The following is an 18,509-nucleotide window of genomic DNA, read 5'->3' as shown; positions in this document are numbered from 1 at the left end:
TAAGAACCACTAGAAAAGCTTATCAAAATAAGAATACCTAGACCTCATTTCCAAATAATCTAACTTAGAAGCTCTTGGGTGGCGTCCAGGAATCTACATTTAAACAAGCCTCTCGGCCCTCCCCCAATGCCCCCTCTGCATCCCTGTAGGTGAGGTAGTCCTTGAAGAGCTACTGGAAAGCAATGGTAACCACATTACACTTCGCTGCGAAGAAATTCTCCCTGCACCAGATTTTTGTTCTGGCCAACACAGGCTGTGGGAGTGGCCCGTGCTCTAGACCAGTAGCAGAATCGGGAGTTCCTTAACAGGTACTAAGTGTCCTTTTCCGGCACTGCTCTCTAAATCAACTACACTGTTCCACTTAAAAAGAAAACAGGATTCAAAATCAGTTTATCCAAGCAAGCACTTGAGTCATCTTTCCAAAAAGTAAAATAGAACAGCAAAAACAAACAAAAACCTCACATTTATTAGAAGACAAAAATATTCATAAACTCTAAAAGCTATAAAACAAACAAAAGGAAAGTAAAACTGCCAGAGGACAGTAGGAATTAGTTTTTGACAGATATATTCTTTGCAAATGGAAGTTTCGGATTCAGCTAATATTTACTGAGTTCTTAACAATGTGCCAAGCAACAGGACTGGAACTTTCAAATGCGTTATCTCAATTGGTCCACAAATAAATACGTAAGGAGTTATTACTCATAGCCCTTCTTAAGAGATGAAGAAATGAGAGGTCAGAAAGACTAAATAATTTGCTGAAGGTCACACAGCAGGAGATGTGGGATTGGATCCAAGGTTGGTTGAATCCAGCCCCCTTCTCTTCTACCCCACTTTCCCAAGAATAAACTGTTCTATGAATTTCATTTAAAAATAATAGAAAACAAGGACAGCTAATATTTACTGATCCTTTACTAAGAACTACGCCTTGTCCTAAACACTTTACATATACTCGCTTATTCCATCCTCACGGTCCATGAATTAGATACCATCATCCCTTATCTTCAGACAGGAATGTGAGGGCTGGAAGGATAAAATACTAACACATACTGTGAACAAATCCACACCACCATTATAGAGGTTTAAATTATGTCCAGTGTTCTGATATGGATCTGACAGATCTTATTTAATCTTGATTACTTTTAGTATGACTTGAAGACCGTGCTTGGAATTTCTTGTTGTAAACGGGATTTCCTCTGTTTTATTTTTAAGAGGCCAAGTATGGTGTTATGATGCAGTGTTCTTTCAAGCTTTCATTTAGCAAAAAAGGAGTACTTTATTTTCCTTTAAGAGGTTCTAAATAAAGGACTGAAAGAAATTAACTCAAGCTGAACTACATACATTCAAGCTGAACTAAAGTTTCTAAACTAATGTAAGATTCTGGAAGGAGGTCTTTGTTATCATTAGACTGATTGGATTGATTACTAACTGTTTGGCTTAGTTATTAACTTTGCTTTTGATAAGCCACTGGATAGCTTTGCAGACGGAAATTAACCTGGCCTGAATACAGGGGAGAGTAACACAATCTAAGCAGTAGAAAGATGATTTATGAGAAAAAGGTATAGGGGGAAACCTAATATTTTACCTAGCTTTTGCACACTTTTGTGTCCTTTAAATATTAAATACTTCCACTAGGACACTGGGATTATGGGTTTAGCAGTCACTGAACCTCTGGTGTCCAGTGTTGGCTCACTCTACCAAGTGTTTGGGGCACTAGGAAATCAAACACACACCACTTCTCAATGTGTCCCATCTGCCATGATGTAGGTTCTTAGGACTGTTTTTTTTACCCCCATCTCTAGAAAGCTTTTCACTTCCAGAAGAGACTGTTAAGGATACACACTGAATTAGTATAAAATCTACAGCTCTGGAGTTTAAATGCCTGTTAAAAGTCAAGCTGTCTGAAATGACAGAAAAATGAAAACTACATTTGCTTTTGAGGGAAACAGTGAAACATAATCTCCCATTTTACACCATGCCAGCAAAACGTGGAGCGAACTTTTTGAAAGTGCTGGTCCTTAATATCAGGCTTGGGAAATGACCCTGAAGATTGAATGGATGCCAGTATTTGTTGATTATCTGCCAATAGCAAACAACACATTACTCACAAGGGTCCCCGCAGCTGGGGCTACTTTCCTCCAAGTCCTTCTTGTACGTTGGTCCCCGTATGACTATCACTTCATTTTCTTCAAAGAGAAAAGGAAGACAGACCTACATTTCTCTGGGCTGTGAATACTAACAGCTCTGGAATTAAGATGTAGCATTATCTTTTTCTTAAATTATTATCAATCAATTATGGTTACCTTTGAATGAAGCTGCTTTTCATTTGAACTTAAATATCTTGAACTAATGATATTGTGATGGTGTTATATGGTAAAAGATGGTAGCTACACTTTTGAGCACAGCATAATCGTAATCATCACCTTCTGGCTTGGAGAGTAAGCTTTTTTCTCCCCTCAAATTCAGTCTTTATTTTTGGGGCTAACAAATATTCATAATGCATGTTGACTACACATCAGATACTACTTGAGGTAGTGAGAAGAATGCCTAAGATCGACTCTAAAGAGACCTCCACCCCCAAATCTGCATCTATGGCCAGAAAATGTCATCTGAAACTAAAGCTAAAAAAAGTCAACACAAAAGTGATAAGCAAATATTTGAGTTCACCCCAAAAGATTAAAAATGAGTTACCTATGGGACAAAAATAATATACAAATATTCTATACCAAACACACCAAGGGCTTTTCCTGAATCCAAACATCTTTAGGATTGCATTCTTTAGACTTTATAATTGTATCAGCTGAAGTAAAGAAATTGATAACCTCACTGATTATAATATATTCAATTTGAGGCAATGAGGCAATGAGGATGAACCTCACTGATTATAATATATTCAATTTGAGGCAATGAGGATAAACTATGAGAATAAGTGATCTGCCTGAAATCTAAAAGAAATCAAATAATGGTATCAAATTAATCAAAAGATGTGACAGATGCTTCTGCTTTTGGTCATAATGGAGTAACTGGCACCGGACTTGTCCTGCTACTGAAAACAACTAGAAAAGTATGTGACACTGCTTTCTCCAAAGTGGACATGAGGCAGTATAGGACTATGATCCTAGAGATAAGAGAAACACGTAAGGGAAAACCTCTCTGCCAAGACTTTCTCGACTGCAGCAGGGGGTGGGGAGACCAAAGGAGAACGTGGTGGTCTAAGTTGATGATAAATATCCGAGTATACAGGGGCTGCAGTGGCTAAAATGTGAGGGGCTTAGTACCAGAGGGAGAGAATGAGGTCCAGAAATCTGAACAGGGGGGTCCCTTGAGTTCTGGCTGAATGCTAAGCTGGGAATACATAGGGTGAGACTCCATTAGACTGAATAAAGAAGGAAGACCAGGTCATCTGTATGCTGAATAATTCCCAGAGTTCATACAGGGCTGGGAGACATCGGAGTTCAGACCAGCTAGAGTGGAAAGACCTTGCTGAACACCAGGAGCATTCGGCAGAAGCTCCAGAAAGATCTCCATTTAGTAATCTTAGTAAATTTTAGTAGTTAGTAAAAGATAAAGTAGCCCCAAAACAGCTTAAAATTAAGTGTCAAAAAGGTCAAGCGGTCCAGCAAGTGACTTAACCGTTTGTCAAAAAACAAACAAACAAACAAAAACCCCCAACATTCTTTAAAGAAAGACAACAAACTTCACATGGTAACAATCCTTTCAAAAATTAACAGACATGCTCAACAAATGGTGTTGGGGAAACTGGCCGGTGACATGCAGGAGAAGGAAACTGGACCACCCTCTTACACCATACAGAAAAATAAATTCAAAATGGATGAAAGACCTAAATGTGAGACAGGAAACCATCAAAATCCTAGAGGAGAACACAGGCAGCAACCTCTTTGACCTCGGCTGGAGCAACTTCTTACTAGATATGTCACTGGAGGCAAGGGAAACAAAAGCAAACATGAATTACTGGGATTTGATCAAGATAAAAATCTTCTGCACAGTGAAGGAAACAATCAACAAAACAAAAAGGCAGCCTCCAGAATGGGAGAAGATATTTGCAAACGACATATCTGATAAAGATTTAGTATCCAAAATCTATAAAGAACTTATCAAACTCAACATCCAAAAAACAAATAATCCAGTTAAGAAATGGGCAGAAGTCATGAACAGACACTTTTCCAAAGAAGATATCTAGATGGCTAACAGACACATGAAAAGATGTTCAACATCACTTATCATCAGGGAAATACAAATCAAAACCATGATGAGATACCATCTCACACCTGTCAGACAGGCTAAAATTAACACAAGAAACATCAAGTGTTGGCGAGGAAGTAGAGAAAAAGGAACCCTCTTGCGTTATTGGTAGGAATGCAAACTGATGCAGCCACTCTGGAAAAGAGTATGGAGGTTTCTCAAAAAACTAAAAATAAAACTACCCTACTATCCAGCAATTGCATTATTATCTATATACCAAAAGGATATACAAAAATACAGATTCAAAGGGGTACATGCACTTCAATGTTTACAACAGCATTATCAACAATAGCCAAGCTATGGAGAGAGCCCAAATTTCTGTCAATTGATGAATGGATAAAGCAGATGTGGTATATATATATATATATATAATGGAATATTACTCAGCCATCAAAAAGAATGAAATCTTACCATTTGCAACAATGTGGATGGAGCTAGAAGGTATCATGCAAAGTGAAGTAAGTCAGTTGGGGAAAGACAAATACCATATGATTTCCCTCATATAGGGAATTTAAGAAACAGGTGAACATATAGGAAAGGGGGGTGGAAAAAAGAGGAAAGAAGGAAACAAACCACAAGAGACTCTCAATAATAGAGAACAAACTAAGGGTTGATGGAGGGAGGTGGGTGGGAGATGAGCTAGATGGGTGATGGTTATCAAGGAAGGCACTTGTTGTGATGAGCACTGGGAGTTGTAAGTAAGTGATGAATCACTGAATTCTACCCCTGAAACCCATATTGCACTGGATGCTAACTAACTGAAATTTAAATTAAAAAATAATAAATAGGGGCGCCTGGGTGGCGCAGTCGGTTAGGCGTCCGACTTCAGCCAGGTCACGATCTCGCGGTCCGGGAGTTCGAGCCCCGCGTCGGGCTCTGGGCTGATGGCTCGGAGCCTGGAGCCTGTTTCTGATTCTGTGTCTCCCTCTCTCTCTGCCCCTCCCCCGTTCATGCTCTGTCTCTCTCTGTCCCAAAAATAAATAAACATTGAAAAAAAAAATTAAAAAAAAAAAAATAAAAAATAATAAATAAAATGCTATGGCAATAAATAAGAGATCACATGTTTATTAAAAAAATTAACACTCATGGGGCGCCTGGGTGGCTCAGTAGGTTAAGTGTCTGAATTCAGTTCAGGTCATGATCTCACAGTTTTAAAGTTCGAGCCCTGCATCAGGCTCTGTGCTGACAGCTCAGAGCCTAGAGCCTGCTTTGGATTCTGTGTCCCTCTCTCTTATACCTCTCCCCGACTTGTACTCTGTCTCTATCTGTATCTCTCAAAGATAAATAAACATTAAAAAAAATTAACACTCATGAGAAAAAAAAAAAATATATATATATGTATGTGTATATATATATACATTTAAAGAAAATAATTAAAAAAATAATGGTTGAAAATTTCCAAATTTGATGTAAACTATAAACTTATAAGGCAATCTATAAACTCATAGGTCCAAAATTTTTCAATGAGCCTCAACTAGGAAAAAGAGACAAAGAAAACTACACATAATAATCCAATTATTGAAAACTAATGAAAAAAGAATATCTTAAAAGCATCCAGAGAAAAACATTATGTACAGTAAAACTAAGATCATGACTGCTAACTTCTCATCAGAAAATGATGTCAGAAAAAAATGAGAATGACCCCTTTAAAGCATTGATAGTAATAAAACAAAATAAAATTGTCAAATAAGAATTCTAGATTCAGGAAAAGTCATTAAAAAAATGAAAACAAAATGAAGACATTTGCAGACAAAAGCCAAGATAATTTGTCACTGACAGAGCTGCACTCTAAGAAATGTTTAAAGGAAGATGGTAACACGGAAGGAAAATGGTATTGGAAAGAAACCTGGGCCTACACCAAAAAAAGAAGAGGGCCAGAAATGGCAAGTTTGTGAGTAAATATAAAATAATTCTGTTTTCTTGCTTTGAATATGTTTTTAAAGACAGCTGTGTTATCAAAAAGTATATAACATATATAGTAGTAAATTATAGGAAAACAGCATAAAAGGATGGTATGGGAAGTGGAAGAATTCTGTTTTACAGTCATTATATTATGTATGAAGTAACAATGCTATTTAATGATAGGCTATGATTAAGACACATATTGTACTTACTAAAGCAATCACTTTAAAAAGAGGTATAGCTAATAATCCAATAGAAGATAAAATGGAGTATTCATTTCATCCAATAGAAGGCAAAAAAAGGAGGACCAAAGGAACAAAAAAACAGCTGGGACAAGTAGAAAACAAAAATCAGGATCGGAGACTTACACCAAACCACATCAATAAATCTTTCATATTAAACAACAACAACAACAACAAAAACCCAACACAGGAGAGTATATATTGTATTACTCCATTTATATAAAATTCTAGAAAAATATAAAAAGGATCAGTGGGTTGCCTGGGGCCAAGGGTGATAACCACAAAGAGACATGCAAAATCTTTTTAGAGTATGGGAATGTTCTGTATTTTGATTTGGGCGATGATTATGATGAATTTTGTGTGCATCTGGTACTTAAATGGGTATATTTTATTGTGTGTACATTATACTTCACTGAAGTTTTTTAAAAAGTTGAAAAAAATCTTAAATGGCAATACAGAGATTTGAACTCAAGCAGCCCAGAAACAAGTGCTTACGTTCTTGCTGATATCACTAGGCCACTTCTTGTCCAGTCTGAAGGATTAGGTCATGTGTCAATTTAACTTTCTGATACATGATGTTGTGACTTTAAAAACCCTGCATGACTGACAGATATGTGAAGAGATTTGCCTGATGTCCCAGATGAGAAGTCAGTCTTGCACAGAAAGCACATGCCCTCAATATTACACACAGATAATGCAATGTCAGTCAGAATTTCAATGAGAGTTTTTGGGAGGAAGGCAAAGTGTTTAGAAAATTGATTTGAGGGCGCCTGGGTGGCTCAGCCATCTAAGACTCTGACTTCGGCTCAGGTCATGATTTCATAGTTTGTGAGTTTGAGCCCCACGTCAGGCTCTGTGCTGACAGCTCAGAGCTGGAGCCTGCTTCAGATTCAGTATCTCTCTCTCCCTCTCTCTCTCTGCCCCTCCCCAGCTTGCTGTCTCTTTCTCAAAAAATAAATAAAAAACAATAAAAAATTTAATAAAAAGAAAATCAATTTGAAATTTTACCTGAAAGAATGGGAAGAATAGCTAAAAGGTTTTGAAAAACCAAATCAGAGGGTATCTTGCCTACCATACTGCAACATCTTTCAAAACCCTGTAATTAAGAGAATCTGGTACTAGTGAAAAAATAAACATTTTGAGTCCTAAAACAGAAGCATGTATATAAGGAAATTTATCATATAATGTTAATGTTGTATTCAAATTAGCTGCAAAGGGATAGAGTATTTAATAAGCAGTGTTGAAGTAACAAACATTCATTTATAAAAAAAAATAGTCAACATCACTGGTCATCATAGAAATACAAATTAAAAGTACAATGAGGTATCATCTCACTCCTGTAAAATAGCTAAAATAAACAACACAAGAAACAAGTATTGGTGAGGATGTGGAGAAAGGGGAACCTTCTTGCGCTGTTGGTGGAAATGCAAACTGGTACAGCCATTCGGGAAAACAGTGTGGAGCTTCCTAAAAGAGTTAAAAATAGAACTACCCTAGGATCCAGCAATCACACTAGTAGGTATTTACCCAAAGAATACAAAAATACTAATTCAAGGGGATACCCGCACTCCTATGTTTATAAAATAGCAGTATTATCTACAATAGCCAAATTATGGAAACAGCCCAAGTATCCATCCACTGACGAACAGATAAAGAAGAGTAGGGGATGTGTATGTATGTATGTATGTATGTATGTATAGGTATGTATATATAATGGAGTGTTACTCAGGCATAAAAAAGAATGAAATCTTGCCATTAGCAACAGCATAGATGGAGCTAGAGAGTATTACACTAAGCAAATTAGTCAGAGAAAGACAAATACCATATGATTTCACTCATATATGGAATTTAAGAAACAAAACAAAGGAGCAAAGGGGAAGAAAAAAGAGAGAAAGAGGGAGAGGCAAATCAAGAAAGAGACTCTTGGAGTCTCCTGAGGGGCAGCTGGTTAAGTGTCCAACTCTTGGTTTCAGCTTAGGTAGGGATCTCAGGGTTAGGAGATCAAGCCCCACCTAAGGCTCTGTGCTGAATGTGGAGTCTGCCTGAGATTCTCTCTCTCCCTTTGTCTCTGCCCCTCCCCTGCTCATGTTCCTTCTCTCTAAAAAAACAAATGACAAAAAGAAATGGATTCTTACAGAGAACAAACAAAGGGGATGGGTAGAGGGATGGGTTAAATAAGGGATGGGGATTAAAGAGGGCACTTGCTGTAATGAGCCAGGCATTGTATGGAAGTGTTGAATCACTAAATTGTAGAGCTTAAACTAATACTACACTGTATGTTAACGAACTGGAATTTAAATAAATACTTCAAAAAATAAAAAATAAACAAACTTAGGTCTCATCTTTCATTACACGTGCAAATAAATTCCAACCAAGTTAAAGATTTAAACAAAAACAAAACTATAAAAGAAAATATTAAGGATCATTTGTATAATCTTAAAAGGGTTTCTTTAAAGACAGCCGGAAACCCAGAAGCCATGAAAAGAATGAAAGATATGACTAGAGACAAATTAAAAACTTGTGCAGAGCAAACACTTCTATTTAAAAAGAAAATAATAAAAGCAAAGAGAATATATGAGAATATTTGAGAATATTCGCAGAGTATTTGCAAATCCTACAAGGAACAAAAGATTAACATACTTAATATATGAGATCTTATAAATGAAACATCACTCTAATGCATTTTTGGTAATAAGCAAATTAAAGCATAAATATCCTTTTATTTTATAATTTCACTTCTAAACTGTATCTAGTAGAATGTCTAATATGTATATGAACAAAATTTCACTTAGATCTCCAAAGATTTTCATTTCAGTGGTCTGTATAATAGAGAAAAAAAAGTGAAAAAAAATCCAAAAAACTGAAATGTACATTAGCAAGGATTAATTAAACTACGATAAACTGATGCAAGAGTATTCTACTCAGCTATTAAAATGAATAAAAGAGATCTATGAGTACTGACATACAAGGTGCCATATCTCATTTTATATATTACGATCTCATTTTTATTAAAAAAAAAATATTACAGGGGTGCATGAGTGGCTCAGCCAGTTAAGTATCCAACTCTGGATTTCGGCTCAGGTCATGATCTCAGGGTTTGTGAGTTCAAGCCCTGATGGCGCAGAGTCTCCCTCTGCCCCTACCCCCTGTCTCAAAATAAATAAACTTACAAAAATACATTATACTAGAAAGCCCTTAACTGACTCAATCAGGACCACCGATTGGTTAATATAAAGAGGTTGAAGCAGGGAAAGATCCTTAAGTATTTCATTTTAATTCATTCTCTAGTTTTTGATATAGAACTAAGAACTTTAATTATAGGTTCACCTGTCCTTTCTGATGAAACCATACTCCTAAAATACTGTTTAAGGTTTCTGGTTTCAGTTTCCTTAAAGTGGAATGAAGACTGGGGTGCCTGGGTGGCTCAGTCAGTTAAGCGTCTGAGTTGGGCTCAGGTCACGACTTCACAGTTTGCGGGTTCGAGCCCCGTGTAGGGCTCTGTGCTGACAGCTCCAAGCCTAGAGCGGGTTTCAGATTCTCCCTCTCTCACTCATGCTCTGTCTCTGTCTCTCTCAAAAATGAATAACATTAAAAAATTAAAAAAGAAATCTGAGCAAAGACTTAAAAATATTTGCAAAACGATCTAGGTGCACATTCTATCTAGCATTACATTTTCCCCCAATTTTTTTATTATTGCCTTGCCCAGTCCTAACTGACTGCAGTTTCTAAGGCATCTAGCTCTTAGCAAATCTTTTCAAGACACTAGACTTAGTTTAAATAGGAACTATATTTTCCTTTCACACTCACATTTTGGTTTACATACTTCATTAAAATTGCGAATTACTATAATGAGTACAACTAGAATAAAAGGTTTGGAAACAAGATTAACTCTTTACAAACAGAAAACTCAAGATTCTCTAACTATAAGTTAATACTCAGGTTTATTAACCAATCTCTTATGGACATTTTTTGACAGGAGTCAATTTAACCAAGTATCATTAAATGCACTGATATAATCAGGCCCCTAGGCCTGCGCCATCCAGCGTGGTAGTCACTAGCCACATGTGGCTACAGGGCACTCACACAGTGGCTAGACTGAATTGAGATGTGCTGTAAATGTAAAATACATGCCAGATGTCAAGGACTTTGAACTGAAAAGAGCATGCCAAATACTGTGACAATGATGTTTTTATATTAACCATAAATTGAAACGAGTATTTTAGATATACTGGGTTAAATAAAATAATTATTAAAATTAATTTCACTTGTTTCAAAAATTTTTAAATGTGGCTAATAGCAAATTTTTCATTACAAATGTTGCTCTCACTGTATTTCTGTTGGGTGGCACACTGTTCCTCAAGATCTACAAACATGCTTTATTCAAAGGTGATGTCATCTGTGAAGTTCTACTTGAAACAGTGAATCAGACTCTCTTTTTTATTATCTCTATTACTTGAATCTAAGACACTGGTAGTAACATTTTATAAAAAAATTTTTCTAAGCAGACTTATGACTCTGTATCAGGGGTCAATAAACTATGGCCCATGAGCCCAACTTGGCCTCCTGCCTACTTTAGTAAAGCCTGTAAACTAAAAACAGTTTTTGTGTTTTTAAATGGTTGGGAGCGGGAATCAAAAGAAGATTAATATTTTGGGATGTGTAAAAATTATATGAAATTCAAATTTCGCATCTATAAATAAAGTTTTATGAGCCCGTCACCATGCTTAGCTTCTACATTTCCTACAGCTGCTTCATGCTTTACAAGGGCAGAGTGGAGTAGTCGCAACAGAAACGGTACCACCTACAAGGTCTACAACATTTACTAGCTGGCCTTTTCCAAGAGAAGTTGCCTGACCCCCTGCTCTTTACCAATCCTATGGCTCGTGGACATAGTTACAGTTGCCAATGGCACCTACAGGATGTGGTGAAATAATGAGGAGAGAGAACTGAGTTTCCATTTTAATCTCAACTGGAGACTAGATTTCCAGCTTCTTAACCTGCTTCTGCCATTAATGCTCTTGACTCCAAAAAGTGTTTAGAACCCCAGCTTCTGGGACAGATTTTGTTTGTTTCTTTTTGCCTCTGATAAGTGTTCCTTTTATTTCAAAATATAATAGGGTTCCCCACCCCTCCCGGGACAGGTTTATAAAGATGGCATCACACAAAAAAATACTCAACAACCTGCAACATCAAAAGATCAACGCACAACTTTACTTTGACATTCGCGAGCATTCTAGCTATGATACCAATGCTGCCCCTTTGAGGGCTTGGGTACTCGCTGCTCTTTTGGTGTCCAGCCTGTAGATAACATACCCAGTTTTCTTTCAAACCCTCTACTCCTTTGCAGGACTGTTCCTTGACCCATGGTTTCTCAGGTACCTACCTCAGTTGACCCTGTGAATGCAATCTTGTCTATGCCAATGTGAGAAGCTATTGCCGCCCCAGCCGTTGGCCCATATCCTGGCAAAATATTGATGACTCCCGGCGGAAAGCCAGCCTAACAAAACAGAATTGGAGGAAACGTGGCTTGTGAAAGCTGATGAAGCACATTAAATCGGCTATGCTCCAGTAGGCCCCAACTACAAGGGGAGTGGGAGCCACTCCCAAGGTTGGTTTCTCTTACCTCCTTGATGAGGGCTCCCATGTAGAGCGCACTGAGTGGTGTTTGTTCTGCTGGTTTAATAACTACTGTATTGCCACAGCAAAGAGCTGGAGCAATTTTCCAAGCAAACATCAGCAGGGGGAAGTTCCACTGAAAGGAAGAAACTCAAGGTTGATAAATGAAAAAATATTCCTCTACTGTTTTGTTTTCAAGCTGTGACTGCTCAGATTTCTCAGACGAGGCCTCAACATAAATCTTGTCCCACCACCAAGTATCGATGTTCGGATATTTTAATTACTTCATTAAGAAGAGAATAGGACCGACCTGGAAAAGCTCTCCTTTTCTATTGGGCAAATTATTATATCCCAACTGCCCAGCTACCAAAAGAAATCTCCTGGCGAAAAGGGAGTCTGAATTTTTTCTTTGCTTTGTTTTGGCTGTTCATTGCTGTCATTTTATGTTTTTAAAATCGGATTTTGGTTCCAGTTAAGTACGTGTCTATGAAAACTCTCTCTTGCATTTGTGATTTTTTACACCAGGAATTTCAGACTGGCTTCAGAGCTCTTCAGTGTGGAAGAGTGAGATGAGAAAAGTCCAGTTGTGAATTATATTTAAGTTAACGCGTATTTCAAGGTAGTGCCTTTTCTTTATAGACATGTGGTGTCACAAAACACACACAAAAGAAAGCACACCTACTGATGAGGATGCAACAATTTTCACTTGTCTCCCTTCTATTGCAAAATAAAACTAACAGACACTGAAAAATATATGTTGAGTATCTGAATTGGGGGCCTAAAATGGTTTAAAGGGATTTTAAAAGCATATTAAGCTTGTATTGTCATAAGCACAGGGATGAACCTCAGTACTATCAGGTGTCATTGATAGTTTCATTAAGAAAGAAGACAGAAATCCTGGTCCCCTGCTTCAGCCCTTGACCACAGTGTGTTTCTGCCTGAAGCATCTCAGCTGCCACCCTTGAGAGATTCCCACTGGCCCTGGCAAGCTTGCAAAAATATACAAGTGTCTTGCCTTCACCAAACACCCAATTTCTTTTCCCCTTGGTTGTTTATAAACTTGGGAGTCCACAGTGATGTTTTAATTCCATCTACAGTATATAAATCTTGGAGTGCGGTAATTGAGCCTGAGCTGGCTGACAAGTGGCTCTTGTCCTGGCAGTGAAAGCTGGAGCCCCAAGAGTGTGGGGAAGGGCAAGGCGAGCAGGTTTGAGTTCCCGCAGTTGAGGTGACAGACCTCACCCCTGTTCTGATCCAAATGGGATTACCCTGGGTGGTACAGGAGCAGCAGAACTTACACCAACCTCTCATTTTCTGTTCCATTCTCTAATAAATTTCACAGAAACCCACAGCTTGCAGATCAGTTAAAAAAATACTAATACCTCTCAAAGATCTTTGGCCCCCAAAGCCAAAGATTACCTTCTCCTATATTTTGAAAAGAGAAAATTTCTTGTCTATGCTTTAAGAGTTTAATTTGAGCCTCCCCTGAAATCCTTGCCAGAATGATTACTAGTACTGCTGGAAGATTCGGTGATGTTTTGTACAGTGCCAAGGCTGTGTATGAGAGAAAGGGGGAAAAAAAGACAATGTTTAATGTTCCAATCCAAACACTAAGCACTACATCTATTTCCCTTTACAAGACATACAACAGCCCGGCATGGTTTCAATTATGACCGTGACGTTAATTGTACTGCTGTGTCTTCTGTACAGTCTTCTATCTAGATTCTTGTGAAAAGAAACAGTGGGAAAGAATGGGATTAAAAGACCATATAAAACAATATGCCTGGAAAGATGGTGAGTCATAGTTCTAAAAAATAAACAAGCAAATATAACAAAGCATTAATTTTCCATAAGCAGAATGGACATCCATAACCAAGGGCAGGTTATTAATACACTGGGCTTTGCTTTGCTTATTTTAATCATGAGAATTCCACGGCTTGAGAACTCAACTCCTGGTAACGGAGCCGAAACCCTATTAACCTGTTCAAATAAGCATTTGCAGGGAGGCTGTTAAAGATATGTCAACAACATGAGCTCAGTTTTTTTCCCCCAGTAATGGAAAGCACACCTCCTGAGGTCCATGTTTTATGTATCTCTAAGAGAACTGGTTCAAATGAAAATAAATATGAGGCGTGAGGAGATACACTCACCGGGATGATCTGTCCACATACTCCTATGGGTTCGTGTCTTGTAAAAGTAAAATAATCTCCATCTGAAAGAAATGAGCAGGATCACGACAAGAGAATTCAGATTAGGGAAAAAAAAAAACCCCACAGAGGGAGAATTTGGGTGGCAACCACAAAACCAGAAATAAAGTTGAGAAAACATCCTACTCAACCATATAGGAAAGCTGGTAGAAGAGCTTATCACTTGGCCTGGGGTAGCTCCAGATATGGCTCCTGGACACCCAGGGTACTGATGAGGGAACCTTAAAGGCGAAATGAAAGACAAGTTTATGACACTAGAAGCAGTCTTCTGAGGAGGTGGGGGGAGGGGAGAGAAGATGGGAAGAGGGGGGCTGGGAAGTAGAAAACGGTAAGTTCTAAATTTTATGTTAAGTATTAAAATGATACTTAAATGGGGGTGCCTGGGTGGTTCAGATGGTTGAGTGTCTGTCCAACTGTTGGAATCGGCTCAGGTCATGACCTCATAGTTTCATGGATTCGAGCCCTGCGTCTGTCTCTGCACTGGCAGCACAGAGCGTACTTGGGATTCCTCTCTCTCTCCCTCTCTCTCTGCCCCTCCCTTGCTTGCACTGTCTCTCTCTCAAAATAAATAAAACTTTATAAACAATTTAAAAAAATTAAAATGATACTTAAATGCAAAACAGTTCTTTAAAAGCTGAGGTACCTTAACATTTTAAATAACTTTCTGCACTATTAAAAAAACAAAAACAAAACTAAGTAACACGTTACTGGGTAAGTTTAAAATGGCAGGCAACTAGAAAAGGTGAGTAGTAAAAGTAAGGTCTTTTTTGTAACTCAATCCAGGTGTCAAAACAGATTTTCTGGGCACTGGGGAAGCTAGACATCTTCAGGCATCTTTCAAGAAGTCAAAAGTCCGCTTCAAAGAAGATTCCATCAAAAACCCAAAGACTCTGCCCTCAAATTAGCCATGGAAATGAGGACAATATAATAACCTTATTTTCCCTATAGGAGCAATAGGCAATTGGAATAATTACCCAGGAAATCCAAACCAAATTTTTCTTTAGAGAAATGCCATTATATTTATCTGAATTATTTTAAATGGTTAATTGAAATAACCAAAGAATGGCTTGCTTTTAGCATATGGCTCTTCAGTGCTGGTACTGGACAATGTCTTTGTTTTTCCCTCACCTGCCAACCCTGTGGCCACTTCCCTCATATTTGTTTTCTGTCTCAAAAGTTGTTCCCAGTAAAGCGAAGACCCTCAGTTACTACTCGTGACGAACACTCCTATTAAGGATGAAGTAGGGACAGGAGTGTGTGGGTTGGGGGAAGAGAAAGAACGTGATGGTTTATCATTGTCTCTCAACACAACTAAGCCACTCATAGTTCTCACACAGAATTGTTTTAATTAAATACAAAATTATGCATTTAAAAATAATTGAAGGTCTCTCTCCCCTGAACCTCGTTTCCCAGAATCTGCAGCAATCTGTTGCTTCTGGGTCTTTTCACAGAACTTTTTTTCACATACAAGTATATATAGCATCCTTTTATTTCTGCCCCGCCTTTTTAAAAAATATAAATGTGATCACATTACTCACAATCTTCTGTATTTTGTCTCACATGTTTTCATATATAGCTTACACATCTTTTCAACTGCTGAATGCTATTCCATTGGCACACTGCATAACCGTACTGCTGTGAACTGTCCTGAGGGGCACAGAAATTGCTTTCCCTTTAGGCTAATATAAATAATGCTTTAAACAGGCTCATTGTATATGATCTTTGCATATCTGGAGAATTGCATGATTAAAGTGAATATGCATTTTACATTTTGATAAATACTGCCAAATCACTCTTCAGAAAAGTCACACAATTTTTTAAGAAAATCTTTAAATGCTTATTCTTAAGAGAGAACACACGAGCAGGGGAGGGTCAGAGAAAGAGAGAGACACAGAATCCGAAACAGGCTCCAGGCTCTGAGCTGTCAGCACAGAGCCTGACGTGGGGCTCGAACTCACTAACCACAAGATCATGACCTGAGCCAAAGTTGGACGCTTAACTGACTGAGCCACCCAGGTGCCCCTAAAAGTCACACAATTTGTAACTCCAACAACATGGTATTTTTCCCTATCCTTCAACATTGTGATTTTTCAAACATTTTAATTTCAGTCAACCTGACAGGTGCAAACTGGCAACCTGTGTTGATTTGTGACAAATGGTAGATATTTGGCTTGAAAAGCTTTTCATGTTTACTGGCCATTTTCAATTTTTTTCCTTCAGATTGATATCTTTTGCCATTTTTCTATTGGGTCATTCAACCTTTTGGTTATTTGAAGGTCTCTACATATGTATATTAAGGAAATCAGGTCTCTGTCACATGCATATGTGAAGTTTTTTCCTAATCTGCTGCTTGTCCCTGAATTTTGCTTTACATATCTTGATTCGAATGGAAGAAATTAGGAAATATGCAAGCATTCAACAACTATAGAAATTACTTTAGAACATATCTCCATTAAAACAAAGAATAGCCCAAATGTGGAAACTGCCATTGGATGACAATAAGTCTGAGTGATATTTTAAAAATCAAATCAAATATCTTAGCTTTGCATGCAGACAACTCAAGAAGTTTCAGATATCATTCTTTTTTTTTTTTTTTAATTTTTCAATGTTTATTTATTTTTGAGAGGGAGGGAGGGGCAGAGAGAGAGGAAGATACAGAATCAGAAGCAGGCTCCAGGCTCTGAGCTGTCAGTACAGAGGCCAACATGGGGCTCAAACTCACAAACTGTGAGATAATGACCTGAGCTGAAGTCGAGCCACCCAGGCGCCCCCTCATAGACATCATTCTTCACAAAAGTGCAAGTTACTACCCTTCTTCAACTTAAGATCTCTGAAAAGGTTCTTTTTTTTTTTTTTAATATCAATACCTTTTACTGCTTCACTTCTCTGTGTGTGGAAGATATAAATATGATGCCAAGCTCTTCCTCTTGGAAGCTTTTTCATGAGGAGCAATAACCCTTATCAAGAGGCTAGAGGGATTCATTCGCATGGAAATCCTTCCCAACTGTAATTTGGCCAAGGTGATGGCTTCGGATGGATAATCACAGATGACAGAATCAGTGTCAGGTCAAGAAGGCATGCGAATGGGCTGAGAAGATGGGAACCTGAACTAAAGGACAACACAGGCGTTTCCGGGGGCAGCACATGTGGGAAACTGGAGCGGTTCAGATGGAGCGTGTCCCCCTCTATATTCTAATGACTGGAGAATTTAGTTGCATTCCTTACATAATTTTGAAAGTTACTGAAACAATGAAAGAAGAGAAAAAAAGTAGGCAAAACCTTACAAAGCTGGCCTCATAAGGAATTGAACTTGACTCTGTAAGTGTGTCCCAGGAGAAACTGAGTTATGGGGAGTGAACACTTCTGGGATGAACTGTCCACAGACTTGACATTTAGCTAAAGGCTGGCACAAAGAATGGACTAGAGAATCTTCTATCCCCACAGCTTCTCTAAGCAGGAAATAAAGAAATAAAAGGTATTTCGGTGCTTGAACTCTTCCTCAAAAAATCCTGAGTGAAAGACATAAAGGGGCCCTGGCCTTGAGCTCAGTCTGTATTCTCATCTGGTTAGTGGAAGATAATTCTAGACACCCCTAGTCTGACCTAGGATGCCTGGCAATCGTGAGAGCTATGCCTTCTACGTGGGCCCTTGGCTAGGGCTAGTGGCACCACAGGTCCTTCCAGCACTATGGCCCTGCCCTGAATCCCACCAAGCTTCTACACTGACGTTACCCAAAGGCCAATCACTTGAGAGACACCCTCATAATTTCTGTCGCATCCAAGTATCACTTACTCTATTAAAGGTTTGTTAAATCAGCTTTTAAAAATATGCAAATAGCTACTTGTTAGACTCATCTTAAAAACATCTATGATGCAACAGGTTTCGTGAGCTAGCAATATTTGCTTCAAACCAAATAATTTAGATAAAAAATGTTCACTACTGTGTGGAATCACCTTGCATGCTCCAGTGCCAGGTGGTATAGCCCATTATGCTTCTCAAATTTACATGTGTACATGAAGAACCTGGAGAGCTTGTTAAAATGCAGATTTTGAATCAGTAAGCCTGGGGCAGGACCTGAGAGTCTGCATTTCCACAAGCTCCCAGGTGATTATGGTGCTTCTGATCTACAGCCCAGGCTCCAAGTGTATCATGATGACTTATAGCTGCTTTATAGTTGCTGAGTTCATTTCTATTTACTCGCTGTTTGCTTAGCTCTGGTAACTCTCCTCATTTGCCGGCAAGGAGTTTAAGTGGAGGAGAATCTGATCCATCTTTTTAATAT

The 18,509-nt window shown here is 38.2% G+C and overlaps 1 protein-coding gene across 8 annotated transcripts in view; it reads right to left on the bottom strand.

The window, feature by feature from the left end:
- Positions 1–18,509, bottom strand: part of ALDH1A2 (aldehyde dehydrogenase 1 family member A2) — a 100,304-nt gene that overhangs the window by 32,777 nt on the left and 49,018 nt on the right. For all 8 annotated transcript variants that reach the window (XR_006704668.1, XM_045449603.1, XM_045449604.1 and 5 more), the window contains 3 exons: positions 14,171–14,232; positions 12,028–12,156; positions 11,788–11,901 (listed from right to left, as the gene is read on the bottom strand). Coding sequence is in view for 7 of the 8 variants with exons in the window: in XM_045449603.1 (XP_045305559.1) it covers positions 11,788–11,901; positions 12,028–12,156; positions 14,171–14,232 (305 nt within the window). In the remaining variant the exon portion in view is untranslated. The remainder of the gene's footprint in view (positions 1–11,787; positions 11,902–12,027; positions 12,157–14,170; positions 14,233–18,509) is intronic.

Source organism: Leopardus geoffroyi, chromosome B3 (assembly GCF_018350155.1).
Source record: "Leopardus geoffroyi isolate Oge1 chromosome B3, O.geoffroyi_Oge1_pat1.0, whole genome shotgun sequence".
Classification (NCBI taxonomy): Eukaryota; Metazoa; Chordata; class Mammalia; order Carnivora; family Felidae; genus Leopardus; species Leopardus geoffroyi.
The sequence above is the reverse complement of the archived record's forward strand: the minus strand, read 5'-3'. Positions and strand labels throughout refer to the sequence as shown.